At 38.3% G+C, this 25,204-nt stretch overlaps 1 protein-coding gene across 3 annotated transcripts in view; it reads right to left on the bottom strand.

The window, feature by feature from the left end:
• ELP2 (elongator acetyltransferase complex subunit 2) overlaps positions 1-25,204 on the bottom strand; it is a 43,520-nt gene that overhangs the window by 14,878 nt on the left and 3,438 nt on the right. Inside the window, exons 3-17 of one of the 3 annotated variants that reach the window (XM_015082337.3) lie at positions 23,428-23,498; positions 19,414-19,570; positions 19,076-19,153; positions 16,798-16,862; positions 15,950-16,016; positions 15,329-15,469; positions 14,156-14,251; positions 12,628-12,728; positions 12,299-12,430; positions 8,641-8,790; positions 6,338-6,526; positions 4,048-4,117; positions 3,416-3,511; positions 3,214-3,271; positions 2,385-2,457 (exon numbers count right to left, since the gene is read on the bottom strand). In XM_015082337.3, the coding sequence (XP_014937823.2) occupies positions 2,385-2,457; positions 3,214-3,271; positions 3,416-3,511; positions 4,048-4,117; positions 6,338-6,526; positions 8,641-8,790; positions 12,299-12,430; positions 12,628-12,728; positions 14,156-14,251; positions 15,329-15,469; positions 15,950-16,016; positions 16,798-16,862; positions 19,076-19,153; positions 19,414-19,570; positions 23,428-23,498 (1,544 nt within the window). The remainder of the gene's footprint in view (positions 1-2,384; positions 2,458-3,213; positions 3,272-3,415; positions 3,512-4,047; positions 4,118-6,337; positions 6,527-8,640; positions 8,791-12,298; positions 12,431-12,627; positions 12,729-14,155; positions 14,252-15,328; positions 15,470-15,949; positions 16,017-16,797; positions 16,863-19,075; positions 19,154-19,413; positions 19,571-23,427; positions 23,499-25,204) is intronic. The other 2 variants (XM_053206681.1, XM_027068782.2) reach the window with 2 other exon arrangements.

Here is a 25,204-nt window from a genome sequence, read left to right as displayed (position 1 = left end):
TCTATAAAACTCAGAGAACCAGATGTGCCCTAGAGTTAGACAAAGATTTCTTACTATACAAAAAGCACAACCCAATACAGAAAAAAATTGGTAAATTAAGCTTCACCAAAACATACAACGTCTGCTCTCTGAAAAACGGGAAATGAAGATAAGTCACTGGGAATAATTATCTAAATTGCATACATCTGATACTTGTATCCAGTGTATACAAAGAACATTTCCAAACTGAGTAATAAGCGAACAATCCAAGAAAGAAATGGGCAAAAGATCTGAACAGGTACTTCATCAATAAAAGATATAGAAAGAAAATTAGCACATGAAAAGATGCCCAATATCATTAGTCATTAGGAAAATGCCAATGACCACCACAATGAGATGTTACACACCAAAGAGAATGGTTAAAAAGACTGACCATACTAAGGGTCAGTGAGGGTGTGGAGCAACTGGAACTCGCACTGCTGGCAGGACAGTAAAAAGGTTTAACTGTTTTGGAAAATAGTTTGGCAGTTTCTTAAAACTTTAAATATATACCTACCATATAATCTAGCAATTCTACTTGGAGGTACTTATTCAACTGAAACGAAAGCATATACCCAAATGAAGACATTATACAAATGTTCACAACTGCTTTTATGGGTAAAAGCCAAAAAGTGGAAACAACTCAAATGTCCATTAATAAGTGAAGAGATCAACAAATTGTAATACATCTGTAGAAGGGAAAACTACTTAGCACTAAAAGAGAATGAACTGCATATTCCATTTATATAAATTTTAGAAAACACAAAGTACTCTACCATGACAAAAAGCAGATTAGTGGTTTCCTACGGATGGAGCAGGAGAAGGTAAGAAGGGGCAGGAAAGAGGACCTACCAAGGGGCAGAGGAAATTTCTGGGGTTGATGGCTATGTTCATTATCTTAATTGTGGTTATGATTTCACGTATAAACCATATGTCAAAATTTATCAAATTAGCCAGTTTCAACACACAGCTTATAAGAAGCTAACAACATCTAAATAAAATTGTTTAAAATGTTAAGTTTCAAAGAAAGATGGATCTAATCATTTGCTTTACCAGTCAAAAACAAAATTGTGGCTGGCATCCTCCGATCAAGAAACCAAGCCACCTTCAGGTTGGCGCCCAGAAGAACTAGAAGTTTCCATGGATTATTTACCCTTCTACTGGGCAGGTGAGTTTAGACAAACCTTCAGATTTAAACTTTCCAAGCCACACTATCAACCACACTTCTTTTCTACTGTTTATTAAAATATAAAATACTTAGAAAAAGTATACAAATAACAAAAACCAAGTACACATTTGCTACAAGCAAGCCAAGTTGAAAAGGAAATAATCAATTACACATCACTGATAGTGCTGAAAGCTAAAAACGAATTGGCTGCTCAGCAGAAGCATAGCTATTCCTGCCACCAAGCTCTATTCTCCCCCCCCAGGCCCCTGTAACAGAAGAAGTACTCTCAGTAGCACTCTCACAGACAGGACAACAGGCAAAGGAGGTGGGGCAGGAAGGGCACAGCGATATTTCTTATGATGCCTCTCAATACAGGCCAGCAGCAAGAAGCTGCAGCAAAAGCAGGGACAGAGGGACCTGCCAGATAGGCAACTCACATCATCACGCTTGAAACAAGTAAATATACTTTAGACAATGTAGATAAAACGGGGGGGTCTCAAGACCTTTCAGACGATCCTCCATACATACTAGTTCACTGCACAGAACAGGGATAGATACGGACTAGGGAGTACGAGATTAGTCTCACAAGCAAACACTGAAAAGTACTACTCTGCAGTGCCCCATGCTAGTGAGCTGGCCACCACCCTGTCCCATCCCGGCACAGGCTGAGTGACCCCATGCACTTTGCTCAGTCCCAAGTCTGTTCCTAGAGAAATGGTCAAACAGAGCGCACTCTGGATTTCATCTTCTCATTCCCCTGTGTCTCCAGGACTCCAATTATTCAAATTATTTATCACATTTTTAGGTCATTTAAAAATACCTGATTAAATAAATCAGGTGTAGATCAGGTCAAACCAAGTATTTAAGAACAAAAGTGTGTGGCGGAAACAGATTTAAAATGCAACTGCAAGCTTTTTATTTTGAGTAAGGTCTACCCCCTACTTGGGGCTTGAACTCATGACCCCGAGGATCAAGAGTGACACACTTTATTTACCGAGGACGGAGCCAGCCAGGCGCTCCTCAACTGCAAGCTTTTGAAGGGACAGAAGGAAAAAGAGGTTGAGAAAGCAAAACTCCAAAAAAGCAGGCCCCAGTGGCCTTTCATGTAGGGTTCTGCCTCCATCGCCACAACCTGCAGGTGCCTGAGGACTCATGTGATTCATGTGACCAAGTGGAATAAAAAAGTATAATCCCCTACCTTACATGCTGAGGCAAGCAGAGTCTTTGAATTGCTACAAGCAACACAAAATATTTCATAACCGTGTCCATATCTAAAATTTAAGAGAAAATTTAAGAGAAAATTTAAAATTTTTAAATTAAAAATTTTAATTTTAATTAAAAAATTAAATTGTTAAATTAAATTTAAATTTAAATTTAAATTAAAAAGAAAATTTAAGAGAAAATCTAAAATTTAAGAGAAAATTTAAGAGAAAATACATGACCCCTGTATTAGTAAAAGTACCTACTCTCATGCTGCAAAGTTTTAAAACGTGAAAAGAACAACATCAATCTATCTAGCTAACAGGCAATTCTTTCAGGGGACAGTACATTTCTGTCGAGGCAAACATTTGGGGAAAAAACAGAGATACTGGGGAAAATGCCAGCTTCCTACAAGTGATACAAGTTACTCAAACAATTAGATTAAAATACAAGTTTTCACCCCTAGCTAGTGTATACACAATATATCTGGGAAAGGTTTTGACGGAGAGCCACCAAAGGGGAAAAAACAAAAACAAAAAACAGAATAATAAATCTTAGAAGTCCTTTTAAGAAAGGAAAAGAAATACAATGTTAAAAATTAAGACCAATAAACAAATCTAGGAAATAGAATGCATAGTAATATAAAAATCTATGTGAAGTTTGATTCTTGCCTCTTGGGAAGGCCACTGAAGATTTTTAGATCGGCGAGGGGGGGGGCGGAATGTAGGTATGAAGAAAGCAAAGGAAAAAAGCAAGTTGTGTGGGAAAAAAAAAAATCACAAGTTATGACAGAATCAGATCAGAGAGCTTAGCACAGTTTAACTCACAGTTTTTGAACCTCAGGCCATAAAGTATTCTGCAGAAGATGACCCTCAGTGGGAGGTTCTACGATAAATGTATAGCACTGCAATTACTTTTTCTATTTTCACGCAAATAAGTGAATTCTATAGCACTTTTTTAGATCAATAGTGACAGGTACCATACTATGTGTACTAATGACTATCAAACCACCTTTTTACCATTTCTTACCAGTAAGTATGGAAGGCTGAAAGGCCACTGGTTGATACTCAAAACCATTACTCGTTAATAGCTCCTCTTCATCAGAAGGCTGAGAAACTAGATCTCCTAGTTTAAAAGAAACACGTCAACATCATGTATATAGTCACGGTATTTATATGTCCTATATACGTCCCAATATTAAGAGCATCAATTACAAAGTAGTGGAACTTCAAAGTACTGATTGTACTTCAAGATGTATCAATGCAATTCCAAATCCAAGGGTACTTTCAGTACTCCAGTATTTGCCAGATGTGTTCTTTGAAGCGCTAGTCAATTCCTTAACGATTTCTTCCTCTCTCTTTGACCTAACACTTCCCAAACTTTTAGAACAATCGGACACATTATTCAGGCTACCCATATTAGCATGTGTGGTGGTAGAGCTCCATGAAACACACTTTGTGAAAACTGTACCTATTTCAGGGTCTGTGTATACACGGAGTATTTATCGTGAGATATCTGGTGGAGAAAGCAAATGCATGTGTTGTGATTAAAAAAAAAAAAAAAAAAAAGATCAGTAATGAACACGAGGAACATGTTATACAAGTGTGTAACTAGGTTTTAAAATACAATGGGTTCAAAAATGTTGGACACTAAAGTCTTACCCTGAAAGACAGCTTTATTTGATAACCCCAACGCAGGGACAGTAGCTCCTTCTGGAAGATCACCATCTTGCTGGAATAAAAAGTATGATACATGTTTTAAACACTAAAAGTTACTGTTACCTCAGGCAACCAAAAATGTCATGCTCATAAATGCAGAGGAACAATTTAAAGAACACAAGTGTGGCTATCTGCCCACACTTCCATTTCCTAAACCAAAGATGCAATGCTAAGCACTCTCCACAAACAGGCTGCAGTTAACCCCCCCCCAAGTCTCTACCCAATCCATAAAGTCGGGCATCCTGTCATCCATGAGCTCATCAAACCCTAACAGCTCAGTGAGTTTTGGAGTCTGACAGGGCATGCACTGGGCTCGTTTCTAATAGCAGAGTGGGTTGAAATGGCACGCCCAGGGCTCTACTTCCAAGAGTCTCCCAAGCACATCCTTAATGATGCACATGCAGACACCACTGTTTCCCAAAAAGGCATATAGTATTTTCATTAAACATATTTAAATAACTCAGTATTTTTAAAAACTTTTAGAGTGCCATTTGAAGCGCCAATGATCTGTTTATACTCTGCAATGTATACCAACCAAATCATCTCGTAAAAAACGATATGCTAACCTGGCATCGAGAACAGCCACCTGGGACATAAGCCACAGCATGCTTTATCTCAGAAACCAAGGAAAAACTGCATGGAAAAGAGCAGTAAGAAGCACTCCTACAAACCTAACCCAACATTCAGCAGGGGAACAAACCCCAAAATACAGCAAGAGGCTTTCTAGTCCATGAAACCTCTGTTAGCTTAGGACACAGAACTGATTGTCTACCTGGGACTAAGGCTCTCATGGAGCCCTAAAACCACATTTCAATCCCTAGAACTAAGAGATCCTGAAACTAACTGCCCTCCCACCCTGTGGCACTGCATTATAATCCCAAACAAGACTTCCCTTTTGATCTCATTCCCACTGTTTATTATGGTTAGAAAGAAGCAGAACAGAACCTTAACCTCTCTTCACATAATCAAGAATGCCTGTGTCATGGGGTGCTCAGTATACACTCTATAGACTTAGTTGGAAATTTTATTTCAAATGACACTTTCTTCTCCAGTCTTATCCGGACTGGTGCTAGTTGCCCTGTCCTCAGAGTCTCCAGGCTCAAATGTATCCTGCTCTCTCTTCACCCCAAAGTACTTTTCATCACTGTCTTTGTTTAGGGACCTACAACAGCATCCTGTAGTCTAAATTGTGCCTGCCTCCCAAGGTCCTCCAGCATTTGACTTTCTCCCATTCTCTCCATTTCTCTGGATATACTACTCTTCATTCGAACAGCCAGAGCCACCCTACTGCGTGCGTGTGCGTGTTCTCTCTCTCCTCCCTTTTCCCTATCAAGTGTACCTACCTACCCTTTTCAATCTCAGAACCAAATTTGTGACCAAACTTTAAGAACCATAAGATGGTACACTTCTATGTAACACAACTATTTTCCTAATTCCTTCCTTCAAAAGTAGTTACTTTATAATTTTTATAACTTATGTATGTATTTATTAATTTTAAGAGAAAGAAAGAGAGAGAGAAATAGAGAGTATGCACACATGACAGAGGGGGAGAAGGGCTGAAGGAGAGAGAGAATCCCAAGCAAGCTCCATGCTCAACATGGAGCCTGATGCAGGGCTCAATCTCACGACCTTGGGATCATGACCTGAACCACAGCAGGAGTTGGACTCCCAACCGAATGCCCAAGTGCCCCATAACTTATGTATTTTTATCAGTAGCTCAAATCTTCTGTAAAAAGAGTATAAACATAAAAAAAATTTACCCTTTCAAAACCCAAATAAGGTCCCATTAAACATTTTCTCATTAGTGCAGTAACCTCTTCCTTCTATGAATATTTTACTTTAGCCACCAAAAAATCCTTGGTCTTACGTAGTAAGTGCAAGCACTTCAGTTCTACTGTTCCCTACCTCTAACCACAGTTACATGGCAATCTCCCTGAAAATATGACCTACCTATCACATATTGTTTTAAGTACCAATCACAGTGATGATATGTGGTATTCCTACCTTGATTTAACACTTTAATTCTTCAGTGTCTTAGACGACTTTTTAAAGAAATTTCTGGTTTAAACATTTAAATTATTGCATGCCACAATGTGCAAGTTTGTCAAGACAATAATAAATCCAATCTGACTTCCTTTCTACCCATAATCTCCATTTACAGGTTTAAGCAAATATTTTTAAAATGAAGTCAATGGATTTAGTTCCACATAACTAAATTCAGAGGGATACTCACATTACAAAGCACAAGATTCAGTGACTGGCCTGTAATGGCACAAAAATTTTCCACAAAATTCTGAGGTGCAGAAAATACTCGAAGAACCTTCTCATCTGCTCCAGACACAAACTGAAACCGACTAATCATCGCCAAACATTTCAGGTCATACCCATGTATCTGAGGCCTGGCAATTTCATGCCAAGTAACCTGCGTATTAAAATAGGATAAATAAAAATGACCATTTCAAAAATCAAATTCTTTTCAACAAGCAAAATGTCAGATGCAAAATCATTTATCATGCATGGAAATAGGACAACAAAGCAGATTCATCTGTGTTGTATTTACCAATAATTCAATCCTTTTTGTTACTGAGTAGGATTCTCTTGTATGGAGACATATACATATATATACGTGTGTGTGTGTGTGTGTGTGTATACATATATATACACATACATATAAGCTTACTGATCCATTTACATACTGATAGATATTCAAGTTGTTTCCAGCTTGTCTTTCATTGAGAAAGCAGTTGTGAACATTTCTGTACAGGTCTTTGCATGGACATGGGCTGCTACTTTTCTTGGGTTGATACTACCTATAAGTAGAATGGCTGGATGATATAATAGATGCATATTTACATTTTTAAGGAACTGCCAAACTATTTTCCCAAGAGGATATGCACTTTACAATCCCACCAGCAGTGTACGAGAGTGCCAGCTGCCTGCTCCCTCACCAACACTCAGTATTTTTACTTTAATCATTCTGATAGGTGAATGTGTGATGGTATCTCACTGCAGCTTTACCTTGCGTTTCCCTAATGACTAATGGTGTTGAGACTCTTTTCCTGTCCTTATTTCCTTATATCTTTTTTGGAGAAATATCTGTTCAAATCTTTTGCCCTTTTGGTTTTTTTAAACTGGACTATTATCCTAGTACTGACTTCTGAGATATTCTTCATACATATACACTCTAGATATAAATCCTTCATCAGAGATGTGCTTGGTAAATACTTTCTCCCAGTTGTGACTGGACTTCTCATTTTCCTGGCAGTATCTTTCAAGGAACAGAAATTTTCCATTTTAGTCAAGTCTGATTTATCCACTTTTTAACTTTTTTTAAATTTATTTTGAGGCAGGGGGGTGGTGGTGGGCAGAGACGGAGAGAGAATCCCAAGTAGGCTCTGTGCTGTTAGTGCAGAGACCAATGTGGGGCTTGTACTCAGAAACCATGGGATCATGACCTGACTCAGATGCTTAACTGACTGAGCCACACAGGTGCCCCTATCTATTTTTTAAATAGATGATTAATAAACAACAGCTGAGCTATATGGGTAACAAGTCACAAAGAGCCACAGAAAACCAGTGAAAATCATTTGCCTTGTTTTTTAACTAACTCAACTCTATTAATCTGAACCTCCCACCGCTACCGAAGTAGTATTGTCAGTGGCAGTTTTCACTCGTTTCTATGGACTAACCAACCCACAGGCAGTTCCATGAATTTTTGTCAGGAACTGAAGCTGAGTACACAGACTTCCTCTACCACATAGCACAGGTCAATGGCTTGTCAGTGGTAAAGTTCTGTTGCGACTTTTTGAGCTCAAGGCCAAGACTGAAAAGTTACTCAACAAAAACTGCCCAGAAGCACTAGTATCTAATACTATATGACTTTAGAAATTAGCTTTTGTTACAGACTTGGCAGTGTTTTATGAATTAAACCTAAAATTACAAGGGATAACTGAACTTTTATGTAGAACTGAAGTAGGGGCACCTGGGTGGCTCAGTCGGTTAAGCAGCCGACTTCGGCTCAGGTCACGATCTCACGGTCCGGGAGTTCGAGCCCCGCGTCGGGCTCTGTGCTGACAGCTCAGAGCCTGGAGCCTGCTTCTGATTCTGTGTCTCCCTTTCTCTGACCCTCCCCTGTTCATGCTCTGTCTCTCTCTGTCTCAAAGATAAATAAACGTTAAAAAAAAAAATTAAAAAAAAAAAAGAACTGAAGTAAACACATTTTGAAAACAACTAACATTTAAATTGTCTAAACTGGCAAGAGTATACATATGTTTAAGTTTCTAAGAAAATACCAAACTGCCCTCCTGCCTGGCTGTTAGCATTCTGCGCCCCTACCGGCACACAGGAAGTCTGCAGGCGCTCTGCACCCTTCCCACTGCTCCTCACCGTCAGTACCGTCTACTGCAGCTGAGGGTATACAGTGCATCGCGGCATGGTTTTAACTTGCACTTCTGCAGGGGCTAACAATGTTGCCCCACTTTTCATGTGCTCATGGAGGTTTTTTAATGTAGATCAGTCAAGTAGGAAGTCACTTACCTGTGATTGGTCTTTTCTCTTCCATGGAGCAAAAAGTCGAGTTGTTTGGTCAGTACCAACAGTGATGATAAACTCTCCTTCCGGATCCCACATCAGGTCTTGGACACCATCAAAGTGCCCTGAGATAACAATCTCTGGAGTCCACTCTCTCTGCAATGAAAGTACTGTGACACATCCAAATAATCAAAGATCAGCATTACTCAGAATCCATTTCATAATGCCCTCAGGGCTAATGATGAAAAAGACTGATGCCCCCCGGCATGTGAAAAGCTTTAAAAAAAAAAAAAAAAAAAGATGGGATCTTAAAATAGTAGGATCCTAAAATAAAAGGAAGGGTTTTCCAATCAAGCATGAGAACTTAAACATTCAAATCTGTGCTATATTCCTTTAAAGCAGTAACCCACGGAAATTTCCCTCCATTCATCATTTACTGAATGCCTCCTAGAAGTCAGACACTACTTAACTTTTCTCTGCCTCAAAGAACTCTTCCGTAGGAAAGTTACCAAGCTTGTATGGCTGTTATGAGAATAAAATGAATTTATATTTGTAAAGCACTCATAACAATGCTGGCACATACTAGGTATTATGTGAGTATTTTTCTATGAAACTACATAATAAAGGGTATTACGTAAAACTGGTAGATTCTGACGGCTTTATTAAACAAAAGGAGCTGCAGGTGTAGAGAACACAGTCCAAATCAAACCTAGCTGGCCACCTCCAGAGGGAACCTGTACCAGCAACCATGTGAACAAGTGACAATGAAATACACAAAACGTCTTATCTCTGGTCCACACAGAATCACAAGTAGTGGTAAAATGTGATCTTTAGAGGAAAAATCAAATTTGTATCAATAAAATGTCATTCAAAGACAAGTATGCTGAATACAGTGATTAAGTTAAGCTATATTATTTTCTGGTCAAAAAAATAAAAAGGTTGTGACTAAGAAATGCTATTAATTTCTTTTGTGACGAAAAAATTGATTCTATGGTAAGCACCAATGGCAGTTTCCAAAAAGTTTTGAAAGAAAGGCAGCACTTTTGGACTATCAGTACAGTTTTCCACTAGAACAGTCCTAAAGGACAGTGTTTCTTCTTAAAATCAGCCCTGATTGTCACAAATGTGCCACTCTGGAGGCTGTGGATGTGTGGGGGCAGAGGGTATATGGGAACTCTCTGTAATTTCTGTTCAGTTTTTCTGTGAACCTAAAACTTCTTAAAAAAAAAAATAAAGTCTCTTAAAAAAAAAGTCACCTTAGTAAGGGGCTAATATAAATTGGAAGTCAAATTATAAGCACAAGTAAATTTCCTTGAATTCTGTCTCGTGGTTTGAGTTTCTTTTTACTCATCTGATGCTTTTTTTTCTATGAAGGCCCTCAAAAACTAAAGCTGAATATGACTAGCAGGAGCTCCAAGAACAAATTTTATCCTAAAAAATATCCTCTTTAACAGTGCCTTAGCTCATTTCATAGTAGAAACAATCTTTTTGTTGTGTGTGTGTGTGTGTGTGTGTGTGTGTACAGTTGACACACAATGTTAACATTAGTTTCAGGTGTACCACACAGTGATTCAACATGTCTATACATTATGCTATGCTCACCACAAGTGTAGCCACCATCTGTCACCATACAAAACTACTGCAATACCCACTGACCACATTCCCTACTCTGTATCTTTCATTCCCGTGACTTACCCATTCCACAGCTGGAAGCCTGTACCTCCCACTCCCCTTCACCTACTTGGCCAACCCCCGTCCCCTTTCCCCTTCAGCAAAACATCAGTGTGTTCTCTGTATTTACAGGTCTGATTCCATACTCGTAGAAACAGTCTTCGAAGGTCAACTCCAAATGGAAGATATAAGGGAAAGAGTAAATCACTCCATGCATTGAGAAAGCTTCACAGATGACACAACTATTACAAAGCCCACCAACTAAAGTTTATGCAAATCCATGAATTTTTACTTTTTAAAGGAAGCCATCAGATGGACATTCAGAATCTGCTGACTCACATTTCACTCAATGCTCTTATTTCTTTCATTTATTTACTTAACGTATTCATACAGTAACCTCTAGGTGCCAGACCCGTTTTACATAGTATACAAATATTAACTCATTGAAGCATCATAGAAACCCCAGAGTAGGTGATATTTCTATTCACGTTTTACATTTTCTATTTACCCTCCTCAGGAGGAACCTGAGACAGAGGTTAGGCAAAGACCTCGAGGGCACACAGCCAGTAAGTGCTGGGGTCTGGGCCTGAAGCCAGACTGTCCAGCTCCAAAGTCTGTGCTCTTAGCCACTTTTCCCGCAATTTCCCCAAACCCAAAAAAGTGGATCAGAAGCAAATTGGAAAGTTAAGAGATGGGGCATCTGGGTGGCTCAGTCGGTTAAGCATCCAACTTCGGCTCAGGTCATGACCTCACGGTTCGTGGGTTCGAGCCCCGCATCAGGCTCTGTGCTGACAGCTCAGAGCCTAGAGCCTGTTTCAGGTTCTGTGTCTCCCTCTCTCTCTGTCCCTCCCCCACTCGCGCTCTATCTCCCTCTGTCTCAAAAATAAATAAACATTAAAAAAAATTAAAAAAAAAAGAAAGTAAGAGAAGGAATAATACTGAAAGGCAGCTAGATGACTAAAGGAAAATTCCCTCTTTGAGAAGAAACTAACAATTATAAAAAAGATGTAAAACAGCCCAGTATTTACAGGACCATTTAAAATTACACCCATCAACAACTTGAGAGCATTAATACATTCCTTCACAAAATAACAGGTGGTCCTATTGCCCTTTTGTCAGTCATTCATCCAGTAATTGTCTATGGAGTACTTCACTGCCCAAGAAAAGACCAAATTATGTTATCTTGTTTAAGAAGACAGGGATGTTACATGGGGCGCCTGGGTGGCTCAGTCGGTTAAGCATCCAACTTCAGCTCAGGTTATGGTCTCATGGTCTGTGAGTTCGAGCCCCATGTCAGGCTCTGTGCTGACAGCTCAGAGCCTGGAGGCTGCTTTGGATTCTGTGTCTCCCTCTCTCTCTCTGCCCCTCTCCCACTCACACTGTCTCTCAAAAATGAATAAATGTTAAAAAAAAATTTTTTTTAAAGAAGACAGGATGTTACACATTATAGGAAATATTCTCATCAAAAAATTTATAGAGCTTAAAGGCAGAGCCTAAAATTTATACAGCTTGGGCACCTGGGTGGCTCAGTTAGTTAAGCCTCTGACTTCAGCTCAGGTCATGATCTCAGTTTGTGGGTTCAGATGCTGCATCAGGCTCTCTGTTAGTAGCTCAGAGACTGGAGCCTGCTTCAGGTTCTGTGTCTCCCTCTCTCTCTCTGCCCCTTCCTTTCTAGCTTGCTCTCTCTCTCAAAAATAAACAATTTATACAGCTTAAAGTTCACTTACATAGAAAACTGACCTATGTGCAAATTTCAAAACCCCAACGATACTGAACAAATGAATACTTTTCCTCTTGGGAAAGCATCAGTTTCTCACTTAGTGTAACTACAGTATAATGTCTACAAGAAAAAGTGAGTAAGAGAGACGTCATTTGAACTTAAACACCCCAACTATGTTTCTGGCAGAGTATAGGAAGTACATAACACTGTTTACCTAAGTTTCATTTCACTCTATGTGAGAACACATGCTTTATTTAAAAATGCTTTTCTTACTGGGTTAGCCGTATTCTGTTTCCAAAGGTGCAATGCTCCATGGAAAGCATGAGCAATGATCATGGAGCCATCTTCATTGAACTGGCAATCATAAAATCCCAGAGTATTTCCACCTATTTCACCTACTCGAACCTATGCAATAGAAAATAAGTGGTAATCAAGAGTCCACAATTCTCACAGTAGAAATCAGATTCCAGAGATTTTTATGTTCTCACTTACTTAACACATACAAAGAGTGAACACTTTTGCAGCTCTAGGAACAAAGACTTGGGGGCTAAATATCATTTATTAAACCCAATTTTCTGTTCTGTAAATATTCACATTTTTACCTGTTCCAGCCAAACTCCAGACTCTTCATCTGGAGCCCAGAGAATCATGGTTTTATCCATTGAGGCGGACAACAATCTCATTGGCTGCTGCAGAAGACCATCTAAAGAATAAAAACTAATGCCTTTAGGTGATCAACAAGCATTGTTTGTAGATTACCAGAAAAACACAACACGGTTACTGCAAGAACATTCACTTGCAGCAATAGCAACATTTTAGAAACACAACAGAGGTTTACGTTAGACCAGATAAACGAGGTGTGGTACATTTAGACAATGGATTATACTTCAATAAAAATAAATAAATTAGAGCTACATGAATCAACACGAGTACAACTCTAAAACACGTTAAGCTAAAAGCCAAGATGTAAGAGAATACATATTGTTATCAAGTTTTAACAACTGTAAAGCAATACTGTTTGTGGCTACAGAAATGTATAGTAGTAGTATAAAAACACTCATGGGAATGATATGCAGTGAATTCAGCCTTGTAGTTGTCCTAAGGGAAGAATGGAGGGGAAAGAGTTCGGGAAAGAATACACAGGGGTCCCTCAATACCAATAATATCTACTTTTTTTTAAATTGCAGCAAAAATATGACAATATTAATAACAGTTGGACGGCGGTTACTTGAGTATTCATTAATGATCGTCTCTATTCTTGCCTCGGTGAGGGGGTCAGGGGAAGATTATGAGGCCTGTGCCTCGTTCAGCTATACGATACAGCACCAACTTCAGCAAGCAACCATCACTCCACGAAGAGAGGTTAAGGGCCAAAGAAAGAGGGAGAAAGAGTCTTATTTGTTCATAAATGATGTGGCTCAGTATTACCAACTTCCTATTTCCAGGGGGAAAAGTTCCAGAGAAGTTGGCTTAAAAGTCAGTTTCTCTTGGGGCACCTGGGTGGCTCAGTCGGTTAAGCGTCCGACTTCAGCTCAGGGCTTGATCTCACGGGCTGTGAGTTCGAGCCCTGCGTCGGGCTCTGTGCTGACAGCTCAGAGCCTGGAGCCTGCTTCAGATTCTGTGTCTCCCTCTCTCTCTGCCCCTCCCCTGCTCATGCTCTGTCTCTGTCTGTCTCAAAAATAAACAAAAACATTAAAAAAAAAGTCAGTTTCTCTTAAACGCCATGAAGACTAGATGAAAGCATTTAAAGAGCAAGTGAAAAGGTACATGGTGGCTTCAGCCTCACAGCAGGAATCACACTTTTCCCACTTAGGAGTGTAAGTTTCAATGGGACTGAATGTCCAGGAGAACCTAACTGTAGTATTATACTGTGCCAACTTAAAAATGTCTTATATATGAGATTTTTAGGTTTTTTTTTTTTTTCCAAGATTTTAAGTAAACTCTACACTCAATGCGGGGCCCAAACTTACAACCCCGAGATGAAGAGTTGCACACTCTACTGACTGAGCCAGCCAGTTAGCGAGCACTTGGTCACACTAAAAACACTTCCTCCACTACATTTGGTCAGCTTAAAATTCTACATGTGTGATTCAACTGAAATGACAAGTATGTAGTATGTTTTCTTCCTACCTTTGTAGAATGAAGGCTGCCAGTGAACTGCATTTACCCAGTTTTCATGACCAGCCAGCACAGTCTCTAGAGTAACCGCAAATGCTATTTTAATACCTACAACAAAAAGAATGACATATTCTTCCTGAAAGCTCTTCTAAAAAGAATTTCCATACCAACAAAGTTGTACAACTATGTACTCCCTTTCCAAAAGTCAGAAGAGAAACATGATTTAGAGTCAATAATTCAACAAAAAAATAAATTTCATTAACTTCACTCGTTCAAAATTACAAGACAAAAAGTTCTAAAATTACATAAATTTTTCTCTAGTCATAAGTACATATTAAGGAGTATGTCCAATTTTAAAACTTTTCTGGGATAGCTGCTGTTATACTGCAATGAAAAAGGAAAAACAGACATGTCAGCCTCCTGGCTATCCTCAGTCATTATCAGCATATAATAGCCTAAAATACCATTTTAAAAAAAATTAAGAAAAATGCAGAAATAAAGGAGGTCAAATCAGTACTGGACCTTTCAAAGTCATTCATAAAAATGTAACAAAATTTCATATTTGGGAATAGCCAGCTACTCATGACATGCTGGTTAAGGATTTCTAGGTTTTCCCCATAAAACCACATACCAAAATCTCAACTCTAAAGGGCTTCAAAACCAAGAAGAGTAATAACAAAGGAGAGTACTCCTAGGTGAACAACACTATAATTTAGTTGAACACTTAAAAATATTTCCTTCAAATACAACATCCCAACAGGATCTGCCATGCAGGGGTACTGCTCTGATTACCACCCAATAAGAAAATCAGAATTACACATCCCACTCAAATGTAGGGCTCTGGCTCGTCTTCTCTCATCCAGTAAAGGTACGGATAACTTACTTTATTCTTTTAGATCTTCCGATGCTAAACGAAAAATTTGGCATCTTATAATTTATAATTTGAGAGAATAGTAAACATTTTCAGCAATTTCTAAAAATCTTACAAGCGTGGTTTAGAAGAAAAGTTTCATATACGAAAAATAACTTATCCTTAAAAAAATTGTTTTTAAAAATGCACAGTATCCGTTTCACGTAGGTATCTGATACTTTTGAAAAACTAACCTTCACCTAGGTGTGTTGTGTTAATAATATTATGAATGAGTCAGGAAACTGTTAACATCAAATATTTTCATGATTACTCACCTTCCTTTTCTATCGTAAAAGTGTTTTCCTTCAGCTTTATATTATCATCATCCTGAGTTTCTAAAGATGTTGATTTTACATACAGCTTCCATATTCGTATCAGGCAATCTTGTGAGCAGCTCGCCAGGAAAAGATCTCTACCTAATAAAACAACAAATTTTATTATTTTTTTAAACATTATATCTTAAATTTATGTGTAAGACTTTCTCCTCCACAATATGCAGATCTTTAAACTTCCTGAAAAAATTAGACTTTGTCTCCCAGCCCTTTATTCACTTGACCTATATTCTTTTTCAGTAACATTGGCAAATATACATACAATACCAATAAATGGTTATGACATGTGTTCTTATACAGTCTACAAAATTCTACAAAGAACTCCTCAAGAATGTCTACGTGTGTAATAGTCAGCTAGTGTCCGCTTTAAAACATCAACTGCTTTCATCCTCTGCCACCCCAATTGATCGTTAACAAAAGGGGTAAGTATCCTCTTTTCTAAAAGGGACAACAGAAAAATGTTACATACAAAGAAAATTTTAAATGAAAACACAACAGACTGCTTTCCCGGAAGTTCCACACACTTGCCCCATCATACGAACTTCAGCAAGATTTCATACTGACCAAAGGTTGCCCATTCCACGCCTCTTATCCAATCCTCATGTCCACAGAGAAAAAGCACTTTCTGAAACTAGTAAGATAACAAAAATCATCAGACTTGATGTAAGAATTTAAATTTTCAGGTATATCAGTGATTTCATTTGGGGTCACAGCCAGTCCTGATGCACTTTTTTTTTGTTTTTTAAATTGGCAACACTATCTGATCAGACATAAGATAGAGCTCTCATTTGGGAATGAAAAAATCTCATAGTCATCTAACTTATCTAACGGAGCAATGCTGAGTATGTAATATCTATAAATAGATAAATACTCTAAATTTTTACAGGATAAAATGACACGTATTATTCTGTAGAAAAAAGTCGGGTGGTCGGACATTCACAACCGTTTTAAACTTCACTATAGAAGGTAAAGAAAGAAGTATCTCTACTATTGAAGTTTTAAGTGACCCAACCCCTTTTCTGGAACTTTTCTCCTCTAATGTCTCAATATCTAGGTAAGCTCAGAAAGACAAACACTACCAGCTGTATTTCACCATAGATATAATTTATTTAGAATTTACCAAAAAAAAATTTATAAACCACCACCACAGCATCTTCCTCCTGTCCTTCCACCATCTAATGATCCGTTTCCACCTAACAACTCTGGACCAGGTGGCCAAGGCAGCACTTACTTGTGTTCAAAGAGAGTGGAAAACCATCTAAAAGAGGACTTTCAAAAAAGATTCTCGTACTGGATTATTTTAGTTTAGAGTAGTAGAACATCCCTAAAATTTATCATCTGGAACTAGGCTGCATTAAAATGTGTAATTAAGCAGAACGTAATTCCAGTATCTTAATAAAATCATTAATTACCTGGTCATTTTGTTGAACGAATAAGTGAATTTTGCAGTCATCATCGCCACATGCTAATATTGGTACTGGGAGGATAAAAAGAGGCTTTACTGTAAATATTCCATCACATGTTATGATTATCACCTATGATGGATTCTAAGAACTTGGTAAAGAATCCAGACTTCTATGTCCCACACCCTGCACAAACAAACTGAAAGTGCTCAATAAATGTCTGTAGGAATAAAATGAATAATCTCAAATGTTCTATTAGTTACTTGGTGCCTGGGTGGCTCAGTTGGTTGAGCATCAGACTCCTGATTTCAACTCAGGTCATCATCTCACAGTTTGTGAGATCAAGCCCTGTGTTGGACTTTGCACTGACAGCACAGAGCCTGCTTGGAATTCGCTCTCCCCCTCTCTCTCTGACCCTCCCCTGTGCTGTCTCTCAAAACAAATAAAAAAAAAAACCAAACAGCTACTCGGCAAAGAATCACTGCTAATTAGCTGCGAGTCCTTTCCTCCATTCTGTGTCATTTACGATAGAAGCAGCAGTGAAAAGAGAAACACAAAAAGCAAGTTGGCAGCATTTCACCATGTCAACCAGAAGATTAATATGAAAAGTTGCTGGTCCAACACAGCCAGAAAATGTACGAGTTATGTAGGAGTCCAGCATCATGGCTACTGCACAAAGATTTAAGGGTTTGTTACTTCAAGGACCTTACACTTTGAGAATTCAACAGTAAAACAAAATTCATGAAGCAAGTAGAGAACAAAATAAAAGCACATACAATTACTTCATAATTGAAAGTTGCTAAGAGAATAGATCTTAAAAGTTCTCAACACAAGGAAAAAAATTCTGTACCTATGGATGGTGAGGAATGTTCACCAGACTTATTGTGTGATTTCACAATATATATAAATATCAAATCCTTACATTGTATACTTAAAACTAATACGTGTCAATTATACCTCACTTTTTAAAAAAAAAAAAGAGCAGGTAATTAAATACGTGGTTAAAATGTTATGAAAGGTAGGACTATAAAAAAATTCACGTTACCAAAGGACAGCAGATAAAATTAGGAGTCTTTTTCTAAATTTGTTTTTCAAAGATTTTTTCACTCTAAATCAGGTAAAAACAAAAAAACAAAAAAAACCCCAGGGGCACCTGGGTGGCTCAGTCGATTGAGCATCTGACTTCAGCTCAGGTCATGATCTCAAGGTTTGTGAGTTTGAGGGCATGGGGCTTGCTGCTGTCAGCACTTCAGATTCTCTGTCCCCCTCACTCATCACCCCTCCCACGTTGGCTGGCAGCTCTCTCAAACAAACAAACAAACATCAAAAAACAAAACAAAACACAAAAACAAAAACTCCAGTCACTTGGCCTCACTGTGGATGGGAAGAAACTAAATTCTCTGCTATGAAGCCAGAATGTGGGAGTTCCTCCTCCCAGGGAGCCCTTGCACAAAGTTCATCACATCGTAACACGGAGCTGCAGTTGCTGCTGCAGAGGGCAAGGGAGGCTGGTGGCCTCTCTCCACCAGGTATGTCCTCCAGACAACTGAGGCGGCAGAGACAGACTGAACCACATTGGCCAACAACTCTGTGGAGGACAATCAAAGGTACGTACAGATGGGTTTCATAGCAAAAGGGAAGTTTTTCTGTTGGGAGATTCTAAGTGATCTTGGGCCAATGGTCATTATGCAGGATGTGAAGAGGCTCTCATCATCAGAGGAATGTTCATGGGGTTCATCTTTAGTATTTTTTTCAACTTATGCCAGATCTCAGCCTTCAAAGAGTTCATTTTCCCAAATTAGATCTATAGATGTTGATAACGTACACGATAAATAGCATCAATCCCAAGTACATATTAGGTCTCTTAAATTTTCAACAGCTATCAAAATTCTTACAACTTCTCTTAATTTTATGTTCTATACACAAATCATTTGAATACTGAAAACAAAAGTACGCTTCTGGGTAACGTAGCATAAGGAACACAGTAGTGGAATCACTATGTTGTACACCTGAAACTAATGTAACATTGTGTCAACTATACTTCCATTCTTTTAAAAGGTCTATTTTCCATGTTTCAACTTATCTAGATACAATATTAAAACCGAACGTGTCTGGTTGTAGGGAGATACAAAAACATATTGCTGTTTTTTGTGGTGTTTTGGGATTTTTAGGTAGGGTCTACACATGGGGCTCGAACTCACAACTCAGAGATCAAGAGTGACATGCTCTACTGAGCCAGCCAGGCACCTATACTGCTGTTTTAACGTATACTCAGCAGGATACTCACCATCAGTACTAGGCAAATAAGACAAGCAGAGAGCCAGAGTGAATCCATTTCCAAAGTTCAAGGTCTGAAGGCATGTTACTAAGAAATAAAAAACACCATGAACAACTAACACTGAGCTTATCCACCTAGAAAGGTTGGGCAGCATCGTCAACAGCCCTGGGTGCAACAGGGATGAGAGAAGTCAATCCTGAGACCCAATGACCATGTGGACATAAATGGTCAATTTTTAACGTTACAGAGAATAAAAGGACTTCGAAGACTGAAAGAAACTGACATGTATGTTCTTTCGTCACTTGACAATTACTATTTCATTTGTATTATAATTTCTCTAAACCTACCTTCTGAACCGTTTTTAGACCAGACTCGAACAGTAGAATCAGAAGCTGCAGACACCATCAGTGTACGGAATGCAATGCCTGACGCCCTCTTCTGGTAAAGAGCATGCACTGCATTAACAGGTCCTTCGTGGCCTTGGAGATGGACTGCTTTTAAAAGCTACATCAGAAAGAATTGACAAAAATACGGTGATAAAAAAGGAATTAACAGTTTTACCTTTACTGAATTAAAATCACAGAATTAAAAGTACTGTTAAACTACCTGACCCAGAAATACATCCTCTAGAGTTGAAGAGCAAGTAAACTTCAGAGAAGTTGGTCTGACTGCAGTAAGGACACTTAAAGTGTGCATACCCTTTGACACAGCAATTTCACATCTAAGAATCTACTCTGAGATGCTAACCACACTAGTGTAACAAATAGTAACAAACGAATGCAGAAAAAGATTCATCACACAATCTTTATACTAGTGAAAAATTGCAATCAACCTAAAATTTTTAGGAGGAACTGATTAAATTATTGTAGATACACACTGTAGTCAACAAAAAGGATAACATGGAAAGACAACCACAACATTGATATTTTTTGAAGACTAGAGCCAGCTTTGTGGAATGTTTCTCTTTTGGATCAGTCTGATATTTCCTCATGAATAGATTCAGGGTATACATTTTGACATTACTATCCATGTGCATCCCATCAGGAAGCACATGATATCACTCTGTGCCAATATTAGTGAAGTTAAGCTTGGTATCCTAGTAAAGGTAGTGTCTGCCATGTTTTTTCACTGCGAAGGTAAAAATTTTTTTCGTAATGTTATGTAAGATTATACTTTGTAACTTGGTACTTCTCCATCAAACTTTAACCAAATATTTTTAGCATACACTCATGATACTTGCCTGAATCAAGTACAGCTGGAAAATGAAAAAAAAAAAAAAATGGCAAACAGAACTAAGAAATTCCATTTGTTTATCATCTAAATGCTTGCCATGCAAGATTATGCCCTGTGGTATCATTTCTGTTATTTTAGGTGTATTTTTTAGAGTTCAAAATGTGTGAGATTCCATCATATCCTTTGAGAAGTATCTTCTATAATTTGCTATCTCCCAAAATAGTGGGATCCCTTAAATGTTTCAATTGTTTTCCCAATTAAGCTGAACTCTGCCATTCAAGAAAATAATTATGTATAAGGTTCTGTACACTAACTTCCTGCAGCCATTAACTTTTGGCTTCTTGGAAAACTCATTTTAAAAAACTCAAGTACAATATAATCTCTTGTATGTATAATTATACACACGAAATAGAGAACTACAACAATGTTCATTAGAATGTTAACTCTGTTGAGGTTCTGTACTTAGTTTGTTTTCCTTCTTCATGCTTTTCTGTAAACTTCCTTCACATGTGTCTATATCATTACTCCCCCCAAATTTAAATCTCTTGAAAATACTCATTTTACATTTTTAAGCAGGGGTGTATGTCAACCATCAGAGAATTTTAAAAACTCAAAAGAAACCTCTCAAGTTTGTCACCTTGTTAAAAAACAATGCTCACTCTTCAAAGACAAACCTCTCATTCTACCAGCTTAGATTTCCTTTTATCAGAAGTCAAGGTGTGTTGAACACCTGCATACATGGAAATGCATATGGAAAGGAGCCTGTAAGGCTCTAAGGTTTCCATGTGTGGCCCCTTCCTCTAAATCCTCTTATTCCCTTTAACCCCCTTTTATGCCTTTCACCCTCCTGCCGTCCTCCCTGTCTGGCCTCACATTTTCTCCTCTGGCTCCTCCTGAAGTTTGCTGCCACCAGATACTTGCTCAGTGATCCCCTATTGACAGAAGCGTGGGGCAGCAATGAGGAAAGAGTTTTTCAAGTCTCACCTCAAGATCTCAAAATCAAGTGTTCAAATCACTCACTCCCTCTGGATTCCTCTACCAAGATCAGTCCAAACAGGAGTTAAGTTTGCTACACCTCCCTTTGCTCTCATTCACGTCTAGGTACTTCCAAAATCCCCACCTCCGCACCTGCCCTCTCCTTCTGAGGACAAGTATGGATGCCAGGCCAGCAATTCAAGTGAAATGTCTACAAGTAAATTCCACATCTTTCCTCCAGTTTCCCTATCTTACTTTGTAGAAGCACCTTTCTCCCAAGACCTGGAAACAGAATCCCACTATTTTTATTACTTACTCCCTAACACCAGCTCCCACTCCTTTAATAACTAGTCAATGTCAAAATCATTTTGCCTTCAAAAACACCCCACATCGCTTTCTTCCTATTTTTTCCTACTGTGATATGGCACATTGCTGTCAGATTAATCTTCTTCTGTTATTCATACTCTTCTGCTTAGAAATCATCAAGGACTTCCTAGTGCCTGCTAATAAAGAACAAACTCTTAAAGCTGGTATCTACATTTCCACATGACCTTCCCCTACCGTACTTCTCTAGTAGTACTGCCTACAATGAATTATCAAGAAACATGTCCAGAACTATGTCATTCAGTTACAAGGAATGCTAAGAAACTTAAAAGGGGAAAAAAAAGTTAAGACTTGAACGAAGCTTGGGAAATGGTACTTAAAGATACTCATGTTGGTCCATGTCAGAACTTTACAGAGCCCTCACTATACTCACGGTGCACTGGGACTCTCTAAAGGAGGTATAGAATATAGTGTTTCCCAACCTTGATTGGCCATAGATTCCTTTTTTCACTTAACTTCTTGAGAGATGAATACCTCCCTGAACAAACTTTTTTAGAAAGCCCTGTCCTAAAGCCTAGGCTTGGGTTAAGACTGGATACTGCTGAACAGGTGGTCTTCTTTATCAACTGAGCTTTTTCATTCATGCCAGGAATTTCCTCCCAGGAATTCTAGACCCTTAAATTCCTCCCAAGGAGGGGCACCTGGGTGGCCCAGTCGGGTGGGTTTCCGACTTCGGCCCAGGTCATGACCTCATGGCTCATGAGTTCAAGCCTCATGTTGAGCTCTGTGCCGACAGCTCAGAGCCTGGAGCCTGCTTCGGATTCTGTGTCTCCCTCGCTCTGTCTCTGCTCCTCCCCTGCTCACACTTTGTCTCTTTCTCCTTCAAAAATAAACAAACACTAGGGGCACCTGGGTGGCTCAGTAGGTTAAGCACCCAACTTCACTCAGGTCATGATCTCAGTTTGTGGACTAGAAACCCACATCAGGCTCTGAGCTGTCAGCACAGAGTCTGCTTCGGATTCTGTGTCTCCCTCTCTCTGACCCTCAACCACTCACGTTCTGTCTCTCTCTCTCAAAAATAAATAAACATTAAAAAAAAATTTTTTTTAAGAAATAAAATAAAAATAAATAAACATTAAAAAAAATTTTTTTTTAATTCCTCCCAAGGAAACCACCTGATACTTTAAGACCCAATTCAAAGACCACCTCTTAAAACTCTACTAAACTCACAGCACCACGGTTGTGGTACAGCAAGCTAGAGCACATTATCTACGGAGCTACCCTTGCTCTTTAACTCTTCAAGTAGATTTTGCCTTCAAAACCATGTACGTGAATCATGAATAGGATTCTGCCTCATCTACATCTACTGCATGACAGATGTTCAAATGTCTAACACGCTAACTTTTAATCTTTGCTTACAACTAGAAACAACCTAGTGTCCATCAATAGAAATCCGTCCATACTCAGCACTGCATATTATAACATCACTCAGAATTATGTAAATCTATATCCACATGGTAACAGCTGTCCTGTGAACAAGGCAGTACTAATTTATGCTATCAGTGAAGACAGAACAAATAGCCCCTGTATGTGCAGTGTGAAAACTATTACAAAATGATGGGAAATTCACAGAAATGAATGACAGCATGTGAATATGAGAGCAAATATCAGAAGGAAGGGTACAGGGCATGTGAAGTATAGAAGATACAGGACCTGGATTACTGATAAGAATAAAGCAACTTCATAAAAGAATACAGTAGAAAGGACAAAAAGATGAAAATAAAAGCAGATAAAGGTCTTTTCTTATAACTATAAACATGTCCACCCACCTGATTATTCTTTATTTCCCAGTGAATCACTTGATTATCAGATCCTCCAGAAAGTAATTCAGTAGAAGGAGCTGAAAAAAGTTAAATCTCCATAAATATTTTTATTTTTTCCCCAGCTGTCTTGAAAACTCTCAAGGCTATAGAAAAGATATAAGAAAACTCATATACCCTTATCTTGACTCACCAACTTTAACGTTTTGCCACATTTGCCTAACAGCTCACTTTCTCTATACACGCATACACAGATCCCTTTATTTTAACAAACCATTTAAAAATAAGTTGCAGACATCAGGACCTCTGACTTTCTAACACTTTATTATATGTAACCTAAGAATTAGAACATTTCCGTACATACCACAGGACAATTAACATATTCAAAAGTTTTAATTGTTGATTGATACAGTATCACCCGTAACATACAGTCCATATTTAAATTACCCTGAATTGTCCCAGTAACGTCTTTTGTAACTTTTATAAATTCTGAACCTAAGGACCACAAATTGCATATTTAGTTGCCATATCTTTTTAATATCCTTTAACCTAGAATAGTTTCCCAGTCCCCTTTTTTTGGGACAATGACAGTCCCAGCCAGTTGTTTTACAAATGTCCCTCAATCTGGATATACCTGGTTGTTTCAACATGTAAGATGCACGCTAAATACTTTCGGCAGGAATGACCTATGTGAGACATTTACAGTCAACTGCTATCACGTATATGACATATTTTTGAAATAAGACAAATATTTCAGAGTAGCTCTTTTAAACACAACTTCTTGTGGATAACAGAAGAATAAGGAGTAACAACCAAAAAGGGAGAAATAATCAAATATAATTTTCCACTTATGTTTCTTCTGGTCTGTGTGCTAGATATTTAGGGGAGCAACAGGGGGATTGTCTGAAGAACATTAGATCCAGAGTCAGAAGTCCGAGGTTCATGTCCAAACCCTACTGCCAGCCAGCTGTGATCTTGGGGCTTTAATTTCTTCATGGATCACAGACACTAAGCCAATTATTTAACTACATGATTTTGAGAATTACTATAAGGTCCCTAAAAGTAATGTGTTAAAAATCAGACATTTTAAAAATATGAAATGGGGCAGCTGGGTGGCTTAGTCGGTTAAGCATCCAACTCCAGCTCAGATCATAATCTCATGGTTCGTGAGTTTGAGCCTTCTATTGGGCTCTCTGCTGTCAGCACAGAACCCTTTTCAGATCCTCTGTCCCACTCTCTCTCTGCCCCTCCATGTTCTCTCTCTCACAAAATAAACATTAAAAAAATGAAAATAAAAATATGAAAGGTTTTTTTGTTGTTGTTTAAGTAGGCTCACACCCAACATGGGTCTTAAACTCATGACCCTGAGATCCAGTCACATGCTCTACAAACCAAGCCAGATGGGTTCTCCTAAAATTATGAAATGATATTATTAACATTTTATATATCACTAATACTTGGGTTAGAAAAAATATCTTAATTATCTACTGGTAGAGCCCTAATCTTAGGAAATCAAACATAATAGTTACAGATTACATTGAAACACAAGCAATTCATTTTATATAACCTCACTTTTAAAGATAAAATATACAAGCCCAAATTAACATTTCATAATAAATCCCTATACTGAAATTCAAGTAGTCTTTGATGTCACTTGGCGGCAATTAATATAATTACAATTGTGCTTTAATATCTGCACCAACAGCCACTCTTTCTACTATTTAATGGTTTTTATTGACCTACCATGACTAATACTGCATTACCAATTGAAATAAGTGGCTTATTA

This window comes from Acinonyx jubatus, chromosome D3 (assembly GCF_027475565.1).
Source record: "Acinonyx jubatus isolate Ajub_Pintada_27869175 chromosome D3, VMU_Ajub_asm_v1.0, whole genome shotgun sequence".
NCBI lineage: Eukaryota > Metazoa > Chordata > Mammalia > Carnivora > Felidae > Acinonyx > Acinonyx jubatus.
Note: the sequence above shows the minus strand (reverse complement) of the source record. Positions and strands in the feature narration are given on the sequence as shown.